Source organism: Cucurbita pepo, chromosome 10, assembly GCF_057944985.1.
Source record: "Cucurbita pepo subsp. pepo isolate OVF chromosome 10, ASM5794498v1, whole genome shotgun sequence".
NCBI lineage: Eukaryota > Viridiplantae > Streptophyta > Magnoliopsida > Cucurbitales > Cucurbitaceae > Cucurbita > Cucurbita pepo.
This window is the reverse complement of record NC_141807.1, coordinates 1,654,045-1,668,552: the sequence shown is the minus strand read 5'-3', so window position 1 is coordinate 1,668,552 and position 14,508 is coordinate 1,654,045. Positions and strand designations below refer to the sequence as shown.

The 14,508-nt window shown below is 35.0% G+C and overlaps 4 protein-coding genes across 4 annotated transcripts; 3 read left to right on the top strand and 1 right to left on the bottom strand.

The window, feature by feature from the left end:
• Nucleotides 1-3,650: 3,650 nt before the first annotated feature.
• Nucleotides 3,651-5,899, top strand: LOC111803134 (uncharacterized). Its single transcript, XM_087127766.1, has 2 exons — nucleotides 3,651-4,798; nucleotides 5,717-5,899. Exon 1 carries the CDS (start codon nucleotides 3,814-3,816, stop codon nucleotides 4,636-4,638), a length of 825 nt encoding a protein of 274 aa, XP_086983892.1. The 5' UTR covers nucleotides 3,651-3,813; the 3' UTR covers nucleotides 4,639-4,798; nucleotides 5,717-5,899.
• On the top strand, nucleotides 5,838-7,888 carry LOC111803133 (cytochrome b-c1 complex subunit 9, mitochondrial). The gene is made up of 3 exons (XM_023687417.2): nucleotides 5,838-5,973; nucleotides 6,762-6,809; nucleotides 7,632-7,888. Exons 1-3 carry the CDS (start codon nucleotides 5,854-5,856, stop codon nucleotides 7,680-7,682), a joined length of 219 nt encoding a protein of 72 aa, XP_023543185.2. The 5' UTR covers nucleotides 5,838-5,853; the 3' UTR covers nucleotides 7,683-7,888.
• A 488-nt stretch (nucleotides 7,889-8,376) lies between these two features.
• On the top strand, nucleotides 8,377-11,358 carry APG10 (Aldolase-type TIM barrel family protein). Its single transcript, XM_023689343.2, has 9 exons — nucleotides 8,377-8,561; nucleotides 8,718-8,879; nucleotides 8,972-9,030; nucleotides 9,266-9,473; nucleotides 9,860-9,945; nucleotides 10,172-10,273; nucleotides 10,576-10,709; nucleotides 10,790-10,838; nucleotides 11,014-11,358. Exons 2-9 carry the CDS (start codon nucleotides 8,753-8,755, stop codon nucleotides 11,188-11,190), a joined length of 942 nt encoding a protein of 313 aa, XP_023545111.2. The 5' UTR covers nucleotides 8,377-8,561; nucleotides 8,718-8,752; the 3' UTR covers nucleotides 11,191-11,358.
• Nucleotides 11,359-12,794: 1,436 nt separating this feature from the next.
• LOC111804252 (uncharacterized) lies at nucleotides 12,795-13,508 on the bottom strand. Its single transcript, XM_023688988.2, has one exon. It carries the CDS (start codon nucleotides 13,419-13,421, stop codon nucleotides 12,903-12,905), a length of 519 nt encoding a protein of 172 aa, XP_023544756.2. The 5' UTR covers nucleotides 13,422-13,508; the 3' UTR covers nucleotides 12,795-12,902.
• Nucleotides 13,509-14,508: the final 1,000 nt, after the last annotated feature.

Here is a 14,508-nt window from a genome sequence, read left to right as displayed (position 1 = left end):
ATTAGAATGTAATGACCAAAAACTTGATTTGATGCCCCTCTTTGACCCTTATTTTGTTTAGAAAGAGAACTAGAAAGTCAATCATGAAGGACAAGTTTATATCATCCAAAATTGTGGTTGGAACATTGAAAAGCTGTTGTTTGCAAGAGCCGGAAGGTAACTAGTGCATAACAACGAACATCTGTGGATTCAAATCAATGTATCATAGCAAGAGGCTACTTAGCCCCCAAGTGGAAGCCTTGTTGGAATTTTTGAACACTCCTAGGTTCCAAGTTTGAGCTTTAGGTGCTTGAGCTAAGGGGAACTATTTCCCATGAACCCTAAAAACCTTAAACCCATAACTAGAAAATCCTTCCCTCACCTTCAAGAAATCTCCTAAATGATTAATTCTTTCTCATATAATCATCTAAAAATCCCATACAACAATTTATGTGACATCATGGAGAAAAAAAGGCATCTCAGAGAAGAAATCTTAATATTTCTACAAATTCATTTAGAAATGGAGAGGAATTAGGAATTTTTCTCTCATAAATGAAACTTTTGTTCCTCTAAATTTTCACGAATTCATTAAGTATATCATGTAAGCTTATCGTCAATAAATTTTAACGTTCATAAGTAACGAGAGAATAAATTTTAAAAAAATGTTAAAAATATAAGTGCTAAACTGAAACTTCTTCCTCAACAAGAACTAGATTGAAAAGGGTAAAATTTTACGTTACAACTTTTTAGATCTATGCAATCCGGAGAGCTAAGTTATGATTTAATTTTCCAAAGATGATTTAGAGGGGGGGTTTGTGGAAACAACATGGTCTAAAAATTGAACCAGAGTGTATGTTGCTTGCATTATGATTCAAAGCAATGGAACTACTAAGGATCTCTTCATTTTCAAGTATCAAACACTCCATAATTCAAAGTCATTCCGACATAAAAATATCTGTATCCTTCTGGCATAAAAAAAAACAAAATTCTTTGCCAGATGTTTACCACTTCCATTATGACATTGGAATGTCGTTGTTTATACTCTTTGACCAACTTATTCATATTAATGGTTCTTCCCAAGTTCTCTCCTTTGTTAACTTCTATATCTACGACCAGTTACGACCTCTTGAATATGGTCAAAGTCTATATTTTGATTAGATGAGGAGAAGATTATAGGTATGTAAATGAGAACAACCATCTCTATTAGTATACGGTATTTTGGATGAAACCAAACGAAAAGTCGGAAAAACTTTTACTCAAAGTGGACAATATCATACAATTGTAATGATAGGACGATTGATGGCCTTAACAACCATATTTTAGATTTAAACTTTTAATTTCTCATTTCCATTTTGATTTGATCGTATCATTTTCTTCAATTACGTACTTATTAGATAGACATAAGGTTTCATCTCAAGAGCAATTGTCAATGAGGGGTAACCCGTTTCTCCATGCTTTCGACGTGAGATCCAACATGAGTTGATATCTCTTTAGGTTTACCATTCTTGGGTCGGATCCTTCTTAGATCGAATGCCTATTTAGGTTTCATGGATTCTGATAACATATTAGATAAACATTGGATTCTTGGGTCGGATCCTTCTTGGACCGAATGCCTATTTAGGTTTCATGGACTCTGATATCATATTAGATAAACATTGGATTCCATTTGTCCGGAAACCAAACGGATAACAATTAACATTACATTGTTGGAATCAAAACTCAATTTTCAAAGCCAACCGATGATGCCAGGAAGGCAAGTATTGACCGTGTTCAAAGAGCAGTTAAAAAGAAGGAAAAACCAAACAGTAAGGTAATTAGTCAAACATTCCCACTGACTTTTCCATGAATTCAGGCTGTCATTTCTTCAATAGGTAACTGCAACTGCCAGAAAAGTCTTTTCTTTCTTTTTGGGTTCTTTTCACATTTAGCCATTGAAAAGTCCTCAAGCCAAGCTTTTACTTTAATTTATTTTGTGTGCCCAAAAGCTAGGCCTAAGATGACTTTGATGAGTTGTTTATGTATTAACAGTGCTATAAAAGAATTGTTTGCTTGAATCACGTCTAAATCTAAGAAGATTATTAGATGTTTGAAATAGATTCGTGAATTTTAATTTTTTTTAAATAGATCAAAGATTTATTGGACAATATTAAGAGTTCAATGGCTTATCAGATACGAAATTAAAAAATATTAACTTTAAGAGACGTTGTAAAGTTTATTTTACCATTTTTTAAACTAGAAATGAATAAAATAGTTAGTAAAATATAAATCAATTTGAAATAAAATACTTCAGAAAGTTCATAATTTGAAGGAAAATCTATAAATTTATAATTCTTAAAGTAATTTTAAAATTTTATAATTAAGACATTGTGGGCATTCTTTGACGCAGCCCACTGCATGGAACAGTTAAGTGGACCATTAAAAACTATAATTTCTAGTTCTTTGGGGAATAAAATAATTTAATATTATTTTACATTAAAATTCTCAGGAGTTTTTATTTTATTTTATTTTTTATAAATATTTTTAGTAATAAATAAAGTCAGTATCAGTACATAAGTTTCTCTCTCTTTTTTCTTTCTTTGTTGTCTTTAGTCTTTTTCTATTTTTTTTTCTTATTTTCTTAGCTTATTATCTTAGTTAAAATAAGTTGATAGGACCCATTTTTCTACGTCTCCATGTCCCTCCTTTGTGACGCATGGAACACACCTCCGCCCAGTCAGGAAATCAAACCCAACCTCCTCCTTCTCCGTTAATGTGAGTTCTTGGAGAAGATTAATTTGTTATCTCTAGAGTAACTTTTATTCGTTGAGTGACAATCCTTTTACTCGGCAATATCATCGCAATAATTAATTTAATTATCATGGAATGACTTGACTTTTAAATATATATATATTTTGAAATCTTGGATTCTAGTTATTTATTTTTCTTTTTGAATGCTCACTTATTTCTATGTCAAGGAAACGAACTTTTATGAAAGAAATTAATTGTTCACGTGCTTCACTTTCATGTGAAATTGTTAACATTGCATGAATAGTAAATCTTGCCCTATTCCTATAGTTTGTGTGCTTAAATTAAGTTAAATTACTTTGAGATAACAACATTTACCTAAAAGTTATGTCGTGTTTCTCAACTTAAACTAAGAAGATTGCTTAGCTACACATGCTATTTAATAGACTTTTTTATTTCATGACTTCACCGGTCGTTATTACAATGAATTTTTCATCGTAATTTCGTGACAATTTTTGGAAGTCTCTTATATCATTAAAGAACAAGAAAGTTCAATCCATTATTGCAATTTCTTACGCCCTTGTATACTAAAACTTCAATGTCTTTTTCCTTCTTTCAAAATTGTCTGTTTTTTTTTTTTTTTTAATATGAAAAAAGAAAAAAGATTCTCATATAAAGAATTGGACTTTAAATTATGTTGCTATTAAATTAACTAATTAAGTTTGTCTTAAAAATAATAATAATAAATTTTGTGGGAATAAAATTAAAAAAAAAACATTAAAAATAAGTGGGCCCAACGGAAGGAAACGGTAGGTTTGAATCAACCCAATTAAATATTTTTTGGAAAATAATTATGTTGAACAGAAAAAAATTATGTTGTAGTATAATTATAAGGTCTAATCAATTTTTAATGACACGAAAAATATGGCTATATAATTAAAAAAAAAAACATTTAAATTAAAAAAAAAAGGCTTTTCTGCACCTAATTGGCGCACGGAGAACACCGAAGAAGTCAGAGAAAAGGATCTCCATTCTCATTATTCATTCAATTCAAGAATTCTTCTCTTTTGCATCTCTCGATTTTCTCTCTTGATTTCGATTTCTTGTACGATGCCGCAGGGCGATTTACAGGCCTTCCTCACCGGCGGTGTTGCTGATGAACGGAAAGCCGAGCGGATGCCATTGGAGGAGGAGCCGGATCGGCCAGAAGTTCCTCCTGACTTCCCACCGGAATCTTTCTGGCTCTCCAAGGATGCGGAGTTCGACTGGTTCGATCGAAATGCCTTCTTGGAGCGGAAAGAATCCACTAAGGCCAGTTCTAATTCCACGAATTTGAATCCTAATTTACATCCGCAATCTAATTCGAATTCGCAGCGATTTTCGTTGAATTTGAAGTCGAAGGCCTCGATTATCGGATTGCCGAAGCCTCAGAACACTACCTATGTCGATGCGAAGAATCGACGAAATTGCAAGTCCGGAAACATACGGTTGTTTCCGAAACGGTCAGGATCCGGTGGAAAATCGGTTTCGTCGATGATCGAGCCTTCTTCTCCCAAGGTATCGTGTATGGGGAGAGTGAGATCGAAGAGGGACCGAAATCGGCAAAAGACTAATAATCACCATCACTCATCAGAAGCAGAAATAGCAACAAACGCAAAGGAGAAGAAACCAGTCGAGAAACAGAGGAAAGGATTCTTCGCGAGTTTCCGCGCTGTTTTCCGGAACGGTAGAAGAAGGCAACCAGTCATCGAGCCGACTGCATCTTCCCTCACTAACTCACCTCCCGAACAGGACATCACAGCACCTCCTTCCACCTCTAATCCTCCGCCGCGCGACGAAACCGAACCGCCGTCCTTGGGCGGTTTGGAGCGATTCACATCGAGTAGAAGATCCAGTTCGTGGAGCGTAAGCGAGGGCGGTAAAGACGTGGAGTAGGTGTAGAGCATTGACTCTTCCGCCATGCGAGGGATCATCGCGTAGTTAGTGCACGCCATCGGGGCCCACCGGAAGATTTTAGATGTTTGCTCGGTAGGACCGAATCGGATCGAATTTGTCGTCGGATGAACAATATTTCTACTCCATTGTGATCTGAAAGGTAAAACATCGATCTCATACTCATAGTCCTCCTTTTCATTATTAATTTGGTTACACTTGAAACCTTTTTGTTTGAATTAGACGACGAAGATCAGTAGATAAGAGTTTCTTGAACGACTTAGTTCATGTGACGCCTTTTAATATATATATATATATATGCTTGAGTTTGAAAAAAATTAATTAAAATTGAAGTTTTATCATAAATAAATTTATTAATTGAGTGGAAAATTAGTTGAACAATAAAATTAAATATTAATGGAACACAATCATATTGTGTGATGTATGAGAATTGTTTGAAATGTATTAAATTATGGGAGCCCATGGGAGCAATCTTTCTAAGAAAGCACTTAATTGAAATTAAATATTTAAAAATTAAACTTCGGCAAAGAAATTTAGGTCAAACCAGATATAACTCAACTAATTAAAGTCGTGTATTTGAATGCAAGTACAATAAATATGAAAATGAAAATTTAAACTTTCGAAAAATGAATACCATGTTCGTGGAATGGGTCCCGTTTTTTTATTTTAATTTTCATCCACACAAAATTTTCTAATTATTTTTATTTAACTCAAGTACAATATATATATTCATTTCATATATTTTTTTTTATTGTATTATTTCAATTTTTCAATATAATTTCTAAAAATAAACATATAAAAACATCATAATAAAATACAATAATATTTCAAAAAAATATAATATAATATTATCTTAAATTTAGTCTTGATCGATTTAGAAACTGATTTTTTAGTATATTTATTGACTAATAATATATTGTGCTTAAAGAATAATTTTAACTGGTAATTTTTATGGTTTTTATTTTTGTTAAAGAAAAAACTTCCCTGTTGAGTTTAATTTCACACGCTCCGATTGTATGGGAAAAAAAAAAAAAAAAAAACCGCGCGGTTCGATGTTTAGATGTTCGCTTGAATCTATCAATCAAATAACAAAAGAGAGTTCCCCCATCAATCGTCTCAACTTCAACAGCGTCGCTGGAGATCTGCGAAACCTAACTCGCACAGATCAGGAGGAAAGAAGTTCAGATTATCACGGCCATGGATCATGCTGCGCGTAGGAGTGGAGGAGGCCTCCTTGAAGGGCTTTACAGAGTAATTATGCGCCGGAATTCCGTTTATGTCACCTTCATTATCGCCGGCGCTTTCGCTGGAGAGCGGGTAAGGATCATAAATCATCTCTTTATTGTGCACTGGATTCATCTTTTTGGTTCCTTTAGTTACCTGTTTGCTGAGGGTTAGAGAGAAGTGAGAAGAAAAATACAATGTCAGTGGGCAATAGACCGTATTACTATGTCAATTGGTTTATCTGGATTAGCGAGATTCGGATGTAGGAACCATTTCTAATTGTCGAAATGTTGAATTCTGAAATTAACTGGCTTATTAATGTTATCTTCGTTTTGTTAATTCGAACCGATAATCTCCATTGCTGAAAAGGAGAGGGAAAAAAAAAAGAGCAATTTCTTGGACGTTTTGGACAGAAGTTGCTTTCTGGAAGGAATTCGGTTTTTGATTTTGCGGCTGTGAAGAAATCTATGGACATGAAAGTTTCATATGGAACCTTGAAGATCTAATGATATGCTTGTTTATTTTCATGTAAATTCGTTCCCGCCAAATGATCTCTGTAGAGTTTTAGTGTGTTTTCTTTTGGATTATGCAATTGGCTTGCCAAACCTCCCGATACTAGGAGAATTCTTTCATTTGTTCTTCATAGTGCTCGTTAAATCTGAGGGGTGAAGTATTTCATCATTTTGGGGTGTGAAAATTTTGTCAACCGTTTTCACATTCATTCTTCTGTACCATTTGCTGGAACATGCATTCCATTACTTGCTACAAAATTATTTGGCGTTCCTTAGATTTATTCTTTAAAATTATTTTGGTTTTCTGGGTTGTGTAAGACTATGAACATCGGTATTAGCTTCTTACTAGTTTTGGCTTTCCTGTTGTAGGCTGTGGATTATGGAGTTCACAAGCTCTGGGAATACAACAATGTTGGGGTATGACATAACTATCCTTTGGTTTATTTTTTTTTTAATTTGAATTGTCTTTGCAACTGTTATGGAACTGAAGTCGAAAATCACTACCTCATTTATCATATCACATTAAACTTTAAGTTTGCTTTCTGAATGGGACCAATTTGTGAACCTTTTTTTTGTTTATTATGCTTATTTGTACTGAGAGTGGAATAAAATGTTCAAAGTTTTGTGTCATTTTTTTGTTTTTGTACATTCTATATGCAATATATGAACCAAAACTATAAAGATTGCAATTTCATTGATGTTTTCAAAATGTTGAAACAAGAATGAGAAACCAATTAACAGGAAATTGGATATGCTTTGAAAAAGTTAGAAATGAGAAATGGGAAACATTACTAAATATAAACGTTTTTTCAACTAGATCAATAAGAACAATGTACATAGTTAAGGGCTTAAGGGGATGAGTTTAACTATGGTGCCTTGGTGCCTTGATATACTACGAAGTATTTGGCAACTATATGTAGTAGGGTTAAGTGGTTTTCTTGCGAGAATAAATGTTTGTAAAATGATTGTCTTGTGGAAATAGTCGAGGTTCATGCAAGCTAGTGTGAACCTTCACCGATACTAAAAGGTCTGTCCATCAGTTTAAGTATTGTTTCCTCTCCACCCAGTTCAACTTACCCCTCTCGAGTTATTGGAGGTGTTTATTGGCATACATGAGGTCTGCAGAGTAGTGGCCAAATTTCTGAGATAGAACTTCAACCTGAAAACTTATTACTATAAGCAATGTTTGTGGCTGAGTATTAGCTTTGAATTTTGATTGTGTTACCCCTTTTGCTGCAGAAACGGTACGACTACATTTCGGTTTTGGGGCAAAGACAATCAGAAGAATGATAGTTGCCTCGATGATTCGGTTCTCACCATTTCTTTGTTTATAACAATAGCCATCTGATTAATTTTTTTGAAATAAGTTTTAGATGTCGGATTGTGGACACCTTATATATTGACTCTTGAGCTTGGTGGTCTCTTTCGATGTCGTTTCTCATTATTCATGTTCATCTATGAAATTACTAATGAAATGTTCCTCTTTTATCTGGCTAGATTATTACATAGCAAATCTATGGGTCTAGACTTATAAAAGCTCCGTTTAAAATTGTATGATTATAAGGATATCTCGATATGGAGTTGGATCATCGGACTTGGTGGTGGCTCCTCTTACTAGTAAAGGGAATTGGACGGGATGATATTGGTGCTACTAGTTACGCTCTTGTTATCATAGACAAGTATGCTTATTTTTTCCTTATTTTTTTTTCGAGGAATTGTTTTCTTTAACCCGGGTATTGTTCAACTCAAAAAATCTTTTCGCCCTAACGTATTTTTAATTAAAAAAAAATGATTAATTGGGCAAAATGTGCTTGCCAAAATGTATGTATGATTACATACATAAAATATTATTTACCTCGGTTCAAGTTTAGACAAATAAAATTAAACATTTAAATACTAATTATTTATAAAGATTAAAATGGAAAAAATAATTATAAAAAAAAAAAAGTTTGAACCAAAATATGGTATTTCTTTTTTTGGGCATCCGGGACCATCCCTGTCGTCTCTTCCGTATTGATTTCCCCAGCAGAGATTCCACTGAAGAACTGTGGATTTGAGGTCGCATATTTCTGTCTCTATTCCCTCTGACCTCCTCCATTGACGCTCAAGCTCGCTTGTGCCGGCTATCTTCAGCCACCAATTCCGTCGCACAATCGCCGCCTGCTACTGGTCTGATTTCTCACAACCTTTCTCTCCGCTTCTTCTTTTTCTAATTTCCTCTTCCTCTTCGTATTTCTAGTTTAATCACACGAAACCTTCTCCCCTTTGCACTTGATGGATGTTATTTTAATTCATTTTTTATGGAATCGACATTTCCCTTTACAGTTTCGAAGGCGAGAAATCAGCTTCCTTAGATTGAAATGAGGTTCCAAAGCCTTTGTTCTACAAGAAGTTCCAGTGTCTATGCGTTTCTCGGAGTTTCGAGCTCTTCTAATTATGGAGCTATGAAGATTGGAAGCATTAGAGCGACGACTTCATTATCTTTCAGTAATCCGGCATTGGCCTTCTTGAGATATTCGCATGTATTGTGCTTTATTGTAACTCGTAAAAAATTTGGCTCTCGTTTTGATTCTGGGCAGGATCCTCAAGAATGACTGTTTGCGCGGTTAGTTTCCGCCCTTGTATTGATATTCACAAGGTATTTTATCTCTTGTTTGGCTACATTCCTCAACTTCCACAGATTTATTATGTTAAATGACTTTTTGAATCGTGCAACTAGTGGGATTCAATTACGCAATTTACAATTTCAACAACTTATTTAAGTACCGAATATAATAATCAATACGGCTTCTAATTCCTCGGTTAAAGTTGGAAAATGTTGTGTTTCCTCTGATCTTAATCTGATTTTCATGTTTGAGATATGATTTTATAAGGGGAAAGTGAAACAAATTGTTGGATCAACTCTCCGAGATTCAGAGCAGGAGGGATCAACTCTTCTCACCAATTTTGAGTCAGATAAATCAGCTGCAGAGTATGCAAACTTGTATAAACAAGATGGGCTTACAGGTGGTCATGCCATCATGCTTGGAGCAGATCCTTTGAGCATAGCTGCGGCCATCGAAGCATTGCATGCCTATCCTGGTCTGTTCTTTTTTTTTTCATCCCTTGTTAAGTTCAACAGTAACATTCTATGGCGCTTAAATTCCCTGTTTATCTCAATAGGTTGGTTCGATTTTGTTGGTGTTATTAGCTCCTCTTTGCTAGTCATTCTTGGTTTTATTTAATTATAGTGTCATGTTGGATGCTGTATCTACTTGTGGATATCTTTAGATGTATTTACCTGGCATCCAAGTGAACGTAAGTATTTGTTTGTGGTGTATTTAATTTTCGGTAATTTCCCTGATTTCTTATAGTCTTGACAGTTTTTGAGGATACTCCTGTGCACATAGACTCTATGGTCAAAGATTTTAAAAACTTTCAGAATGTTCCTCTGCTTAATCTAATGCTATAAATGATGAAACATATAGGTGGCTTACAAGTTGGGGGTGGGATAAATTCAGAAAATGCTTCTCGTTATATCGAAGAAGGAGCTAGCCATGTCATTGTTACTTCAGTAAGTTGTTTCCTTTTATCTATTTATGATATCGCTTAATGTATTAGCCATATTGGAGGCAGTGTAACACGATTCCGAAATCCTGCAACACTGAACCTCGTTGAGTTGTTGTAGTAGTAGAATATAGAAGATAATTAAGATGTCATTAGAAAAGTTAATTGGTCTGAAGTTAATTGTTTTGGAACTTCCCATTTAATATGTTGTATGTTTCTTGGTTCTATCACAGTATGTGTTCAATAATGGACAAATGGATCTTACAAGGCTTAAAGATCTTGTTCGTATTGTTGGGAAGCAAAGGCTTGTGCTGGATCTTAGTTGTAGGAAAAAGGTATTTCTTTTTATTCTACTGTTGCTGAGTTTGGAAGCTGTCATGACTGGTTAACATCTTAGTTATGGTTAGCCCTTTAAGCATATTATCTATCATGGATTCACTCTGAGAAGTCACCCGAAGTCATCATCTGCGCTCAAACAAACAAACATCTTACAAAAATAATTTTGTAACTCGTGGACTGAACGAACTTTAAAGCACCTTCTTGCTCTAATTTTTATTCAACATTGCCCTTTTCAATTTGGGGCTTTGCCTACATTTGTTTAGGCTCCTGTATTGATTATCATTTAGTTTCGATTTAGGAAGGTAAATACGCAATCGTGACTGATAGATGGCAGAAGTTCAGCGATGTATTTCTCGATGAGGAAGTACTGGCTTTTCTGGCTGACTATGCAGATGAGTTTTTGGTCCATGGTGTCGATGTCGAAGGGAAAAAGTATGTCATAAATGCTGCTATTATCTTGGTGTGGTTGTAATAATTTATATATCCTAACATCTGTTGTTTGATGAATATAGACTTGGCATTGATGAAGAGCTAGTGACATTGCTTGGCAAGTATTCATTGGTTCGTCTACTCCCTCACATTGCCTTCAAATTTCTTTCCTTTTTGGCCTGTCTGCTCGAAGGACAAGAGATCGATAATGATATGCTAATATCACCATTCTTTCTTCTTGAGTACATTCAAAATTCCTGCTCTTATGCTGCTGCAAAACACTGATCTTATTTTTGAAAAATGGCAGATTCCTGTCACATATGCAGGTGGGGTCACAACAATGGCCGACTTAGAAAGGATAAAAGATGCGGGCAAGGGGCGTGTGGATGTTACCGTGGGAAGTGCTTTGGATATTTTTGGGGGAAATATGGCATACAAGGATGTTGTTGCATGGCATGCCAAGCAAAAGGTACCAACAGTTTAGTACCCTCCTGTTGTTTGCTGCATAATTTTGTTTACTGCTCTCAACTCTTACTTAGGGAGTGCTGTTTTAGACACAACCCAGAAGTCCGAGTGCCTTGGACATTCTTTATTCACCCAAAGATCTTAACGTTTCAAAGTTCCTCATTAATCTAATGTTCTATGTTATTCATGTCTGAGATCAGGTTACGACTGTTTTTTTTTTTAAAAAAAAAAAGTTAGGTCCTATCCAGGGGATTACGATAAAAAAGGGGGTTCAAGAGTAATTCTTAAAAGTCCATGTCCTGTCTGGATAACGTTAAGCCCTAGGATGTTCTTGTCCTTTTTGAAAGGGTGTCCAATCATAGTGATGGAACAAAGGGTCCAAATGTCGTTTGGTGGAGCCATAGATCATCCAAAAGTCTCCTAAAATGATAGCCCAGATTGTTCTTGCAAAAGGGCAATTACTGAAGTGGTGGGAATCAGTCATAGATGCTGATCTGCACTTATAACAGTAGCTAGGAGTGATATATGGACGATGAACTTGTTATTAGAAACCACGAACCTCTATAATGATATGATATTTTCCACCTTGATCATGAGCTCTCCTGACTTTGCTTTTGGTTTCCAAAAAAGCCTCATACCAATAAAGATGTATTTCTTACTTATAAACCCATGATCAACCCCTTAATTAGTCGATGTGGGACTCCTCTTCCAACAATTCTCACCAGACCTCCCTTTGAAGCAATCCATGCGTGCTTAACCAAGAAAGTCCGAGTTCCCACATAAAAATCCTAGACTTTCTTAGGGTATTTGTGTTTCCAAATGGAGCAATGAAGCTCTTGTTTCCCAAGAATCTGGTTACGGGTATGAATAGGAATGAATGTTTGTGCTTGGATATGCAAGAGTCAAAATTTAATTATGAAATTTAGTGGGGGAAATTAGTTGATTAATTGAGTTGATCGACCATTTTGATAATGAAAAAATGGCACTACATATCCCTCGTGCCCATTATGGAAGGAGCTAATAAGCATCAAGCCACCATATTTTTCAATAATTATACTCATGAAACAAGTTTTATTATGCTAATATGACTCATTAATCTTCTCTTCCCCCCTAATCTTATCTTTTACAATTTTACTTCTGCAAATTAATCCATTTTAGCTGCACAAACTTTTAAATATAGTTTAATTAGTTTAGATATTGTATTAGCAAAAACTTTCAAGGATTTTTGTTTTTAAAAAATATAATAATTATTTTTAATAATAAACTAGAAAAAAAAAAAAAAAAAAAAAGATAATGTCGAAGCCATAAATTTTATGTTACTTTTCCCAACCCACCTTCTTTTCTGTTATTATTCTTTTACTTTATAATGTTTAATGGACCAAATGTTTCTTCACTAATCTTTTTAATTAAACATAATCATTCACTTTTTATGCCTATGATAATATTATATTTCTTATTCCATTTTAAAAAAAAAAATAAAATTGAGCGGGTCGAACACATTTAAAATTACAAAATCGAGAGTTGGGTGAATATCTGTAATTCAAGTTTATTTCTATCTCTATTCATTTTGTCCTGTTACGACCATTCACTTTGTCCTGTTACGTATGGTCGTCTACCTCACAGTTTCTGTGGCAAAAACTTTAGTGTTTTCTCATTATGTTTAAAAGTGTGTCATACACTTTGTTTGTATATGTTAAACTAAAAAAGAAAAAAGAAAAAGGAAGGAGTTAGCTAGCAAGCAACTTCACTTTCCGGTATGCTTTGAAGAGCAGGCTTCCATCTCTGTTCCTCATCTTCCTCCAATTCTGTGCAACTAATTTCCCCACTTCCACTTTTTATCTTACATATCATTTCATCTCCCGAAATCCCCCCTCTTTCCACCATCTCCTGCAGCTCCTTCTTCGTCATAACCAACTTTATTCTAACCACCCGCCCCGTCCCCCCGCCGTTCTCGCCGCCCCCATCACCGCCGCTTTCTTCCTTCTCCGATTCCGCGAACCTAACCGTCTTCTTCTTCGGCTTTTTCTCCGCCGCCTCGGTGGGGATCAGAAAGTAGAGGTGCCCGGCGAGGAGCTTGGCTGTTGGGTGGAGATGCTGGGAAACTGGAACGGCGTCGGAGATTTGGTGGCCGGAGAAATCGGAGAGGACTTGGAAGACTCTGGTTGGGGATTTGTATTCGAGGATCTTGCCGTCGGTCTTCATGATTCTGATGGGCTTTTGGTCGACGAACAAACAGTTGGAATTGCCCATTGTTTTGGTTAAGAATGGGATAATGGGAATTTCTCGTCTCTGCAACTGAAGAGAGCGTGGTAGTGCGATTCATTTAGGATTGCCTATTTAAAGATCCTAGCTTCACTTTTTGCCCAAATTCCTTTCCTTTATTACACAAATGCCCTTCCCCCATTTGTTTTTAATTTCAAATATTCAAATTTAGTATTTATGATTTGGATGGTAATAAAAGATATTTGAATGAACTAAAACTACAGTCAAATATGATTAAAGTTAAATAAGAAAGAAGTTGCCGACCGGATAACAAGGGAATCGACGATCCAAGCCCCGATGAACGAAAATCGTAACTATAACGATTTTAAGATACCGAATTTTTTTGTAGGGTAAAACTCTTGCCTCAATCATAGGAACTTCATAGTTAAACGTGTTTTACTTGAAACAATTCTATATCGGTGATTTCCTAACAATTTTCCTAGAACTCATATAAGTGAAGACAAAATATGCTAGTATGACTCGTGTTGAAATAATAACATGACCATGTACGAAGAATGTAAATGAACGTTAGACCGAAGTGCAATTCTCGAGAATTGCACTCAAAATCATGGCTTAAGAGCAATAATTATGATGCTTGGTTTAATGGGTTGGTTTAGTAGAAAAGGAAAGTGGTTGAAATGGGAAACCCATGGAACTTCTTCCTATATAGCTTTTAATTTAAAGTAAGTACTAAATATTTTTCCACACATTTGCTTCCATTTTCATTTGAGCAATAATTACAAATACGTTAAACTTAGAGTAAATAAAATGTCTTAAAATACATTAATAAAATACAATAACTCTAGATTCATATAACTTTAAAACAATATATTAAAATTAATTATATTTTGTTTTGTATGGTTTTAATTAATATAAGACTATATTAGTATCTGAATTTATTATCGAATGCGAAAACAGTGAAACGTGTGAATAAGTTGACTAAAATAAAAAAGTAAAAAGAGGAGAGAGAGAGAGTGAGTGGGGTTAGGAACCACACAAGTAGTAGTGTACAATGGGGAAGAGATCAAAGAGGAAGAAACCGGGCCCGGCCCATCAAATCAAACACCCAATCTCA

Excerpts from the sequence above, each read along its gene's own strand:
- LOC111803134 (XM_087127766.1), top strand. The coding sequence starts at position 3,814 with ATGCCGCAGGGCGATTTACAGGCCTTCCTCACCGGCGGTGTTGCTGAT.
- LOC111803133 (XM_023687417.2), top strand. The coding sequence starts at position 5,854 with ATGGATCATGCTGCGCGTAGGAGTGGAGGAGGCCTCCTTGAAGGGCTT. Across the intron at positions 5,974-6,761 it reads GCGCTTTCGCTGGAGAGCGG|GCTGTGGATTATGGAGTTCA; the intron begins GTAAGGATCATA and ends TTCCTGTTGTAG. Across the intron at positions 6,810-7,631 it reads GGGAATACAACAATGTTGGG|AAACGGTACGACTACATTTC; the intron begins GTATGACATAAC and ends CTTTTGCTGCAG.
- APG10 (XM_023689343.2), top strand. The coding sequence starts at position 8,753 with ATGAGGTTCCAAAGCCTTTGTTCTACAAGAAGTTCCAGTGTCTATGCG. Across the intron at positions 10,274-10,575 it reads ATCTTAGTTGTAGGAAAAAG|GAAGGTAAATACGCAATCGT; the intron begins GTATTTCTTTTT and ends GTTTCGATTTAG. Across the intron at positions 10,839-11,013 it reads TGCTTGGCAAGTATTCATTG|ATTCCTGTCACATATGCAGG; the intron begins GTTCGTCTACTC and ends GAAAAATGGCAG.
- LOC111804252 (XM_023688988.2), bottom strand. The coding sequence starts at position 13,421 with ATGGGCAATTCCAACTGTTTGTTCGTCGACCAAAAGCCCATCAGAATC.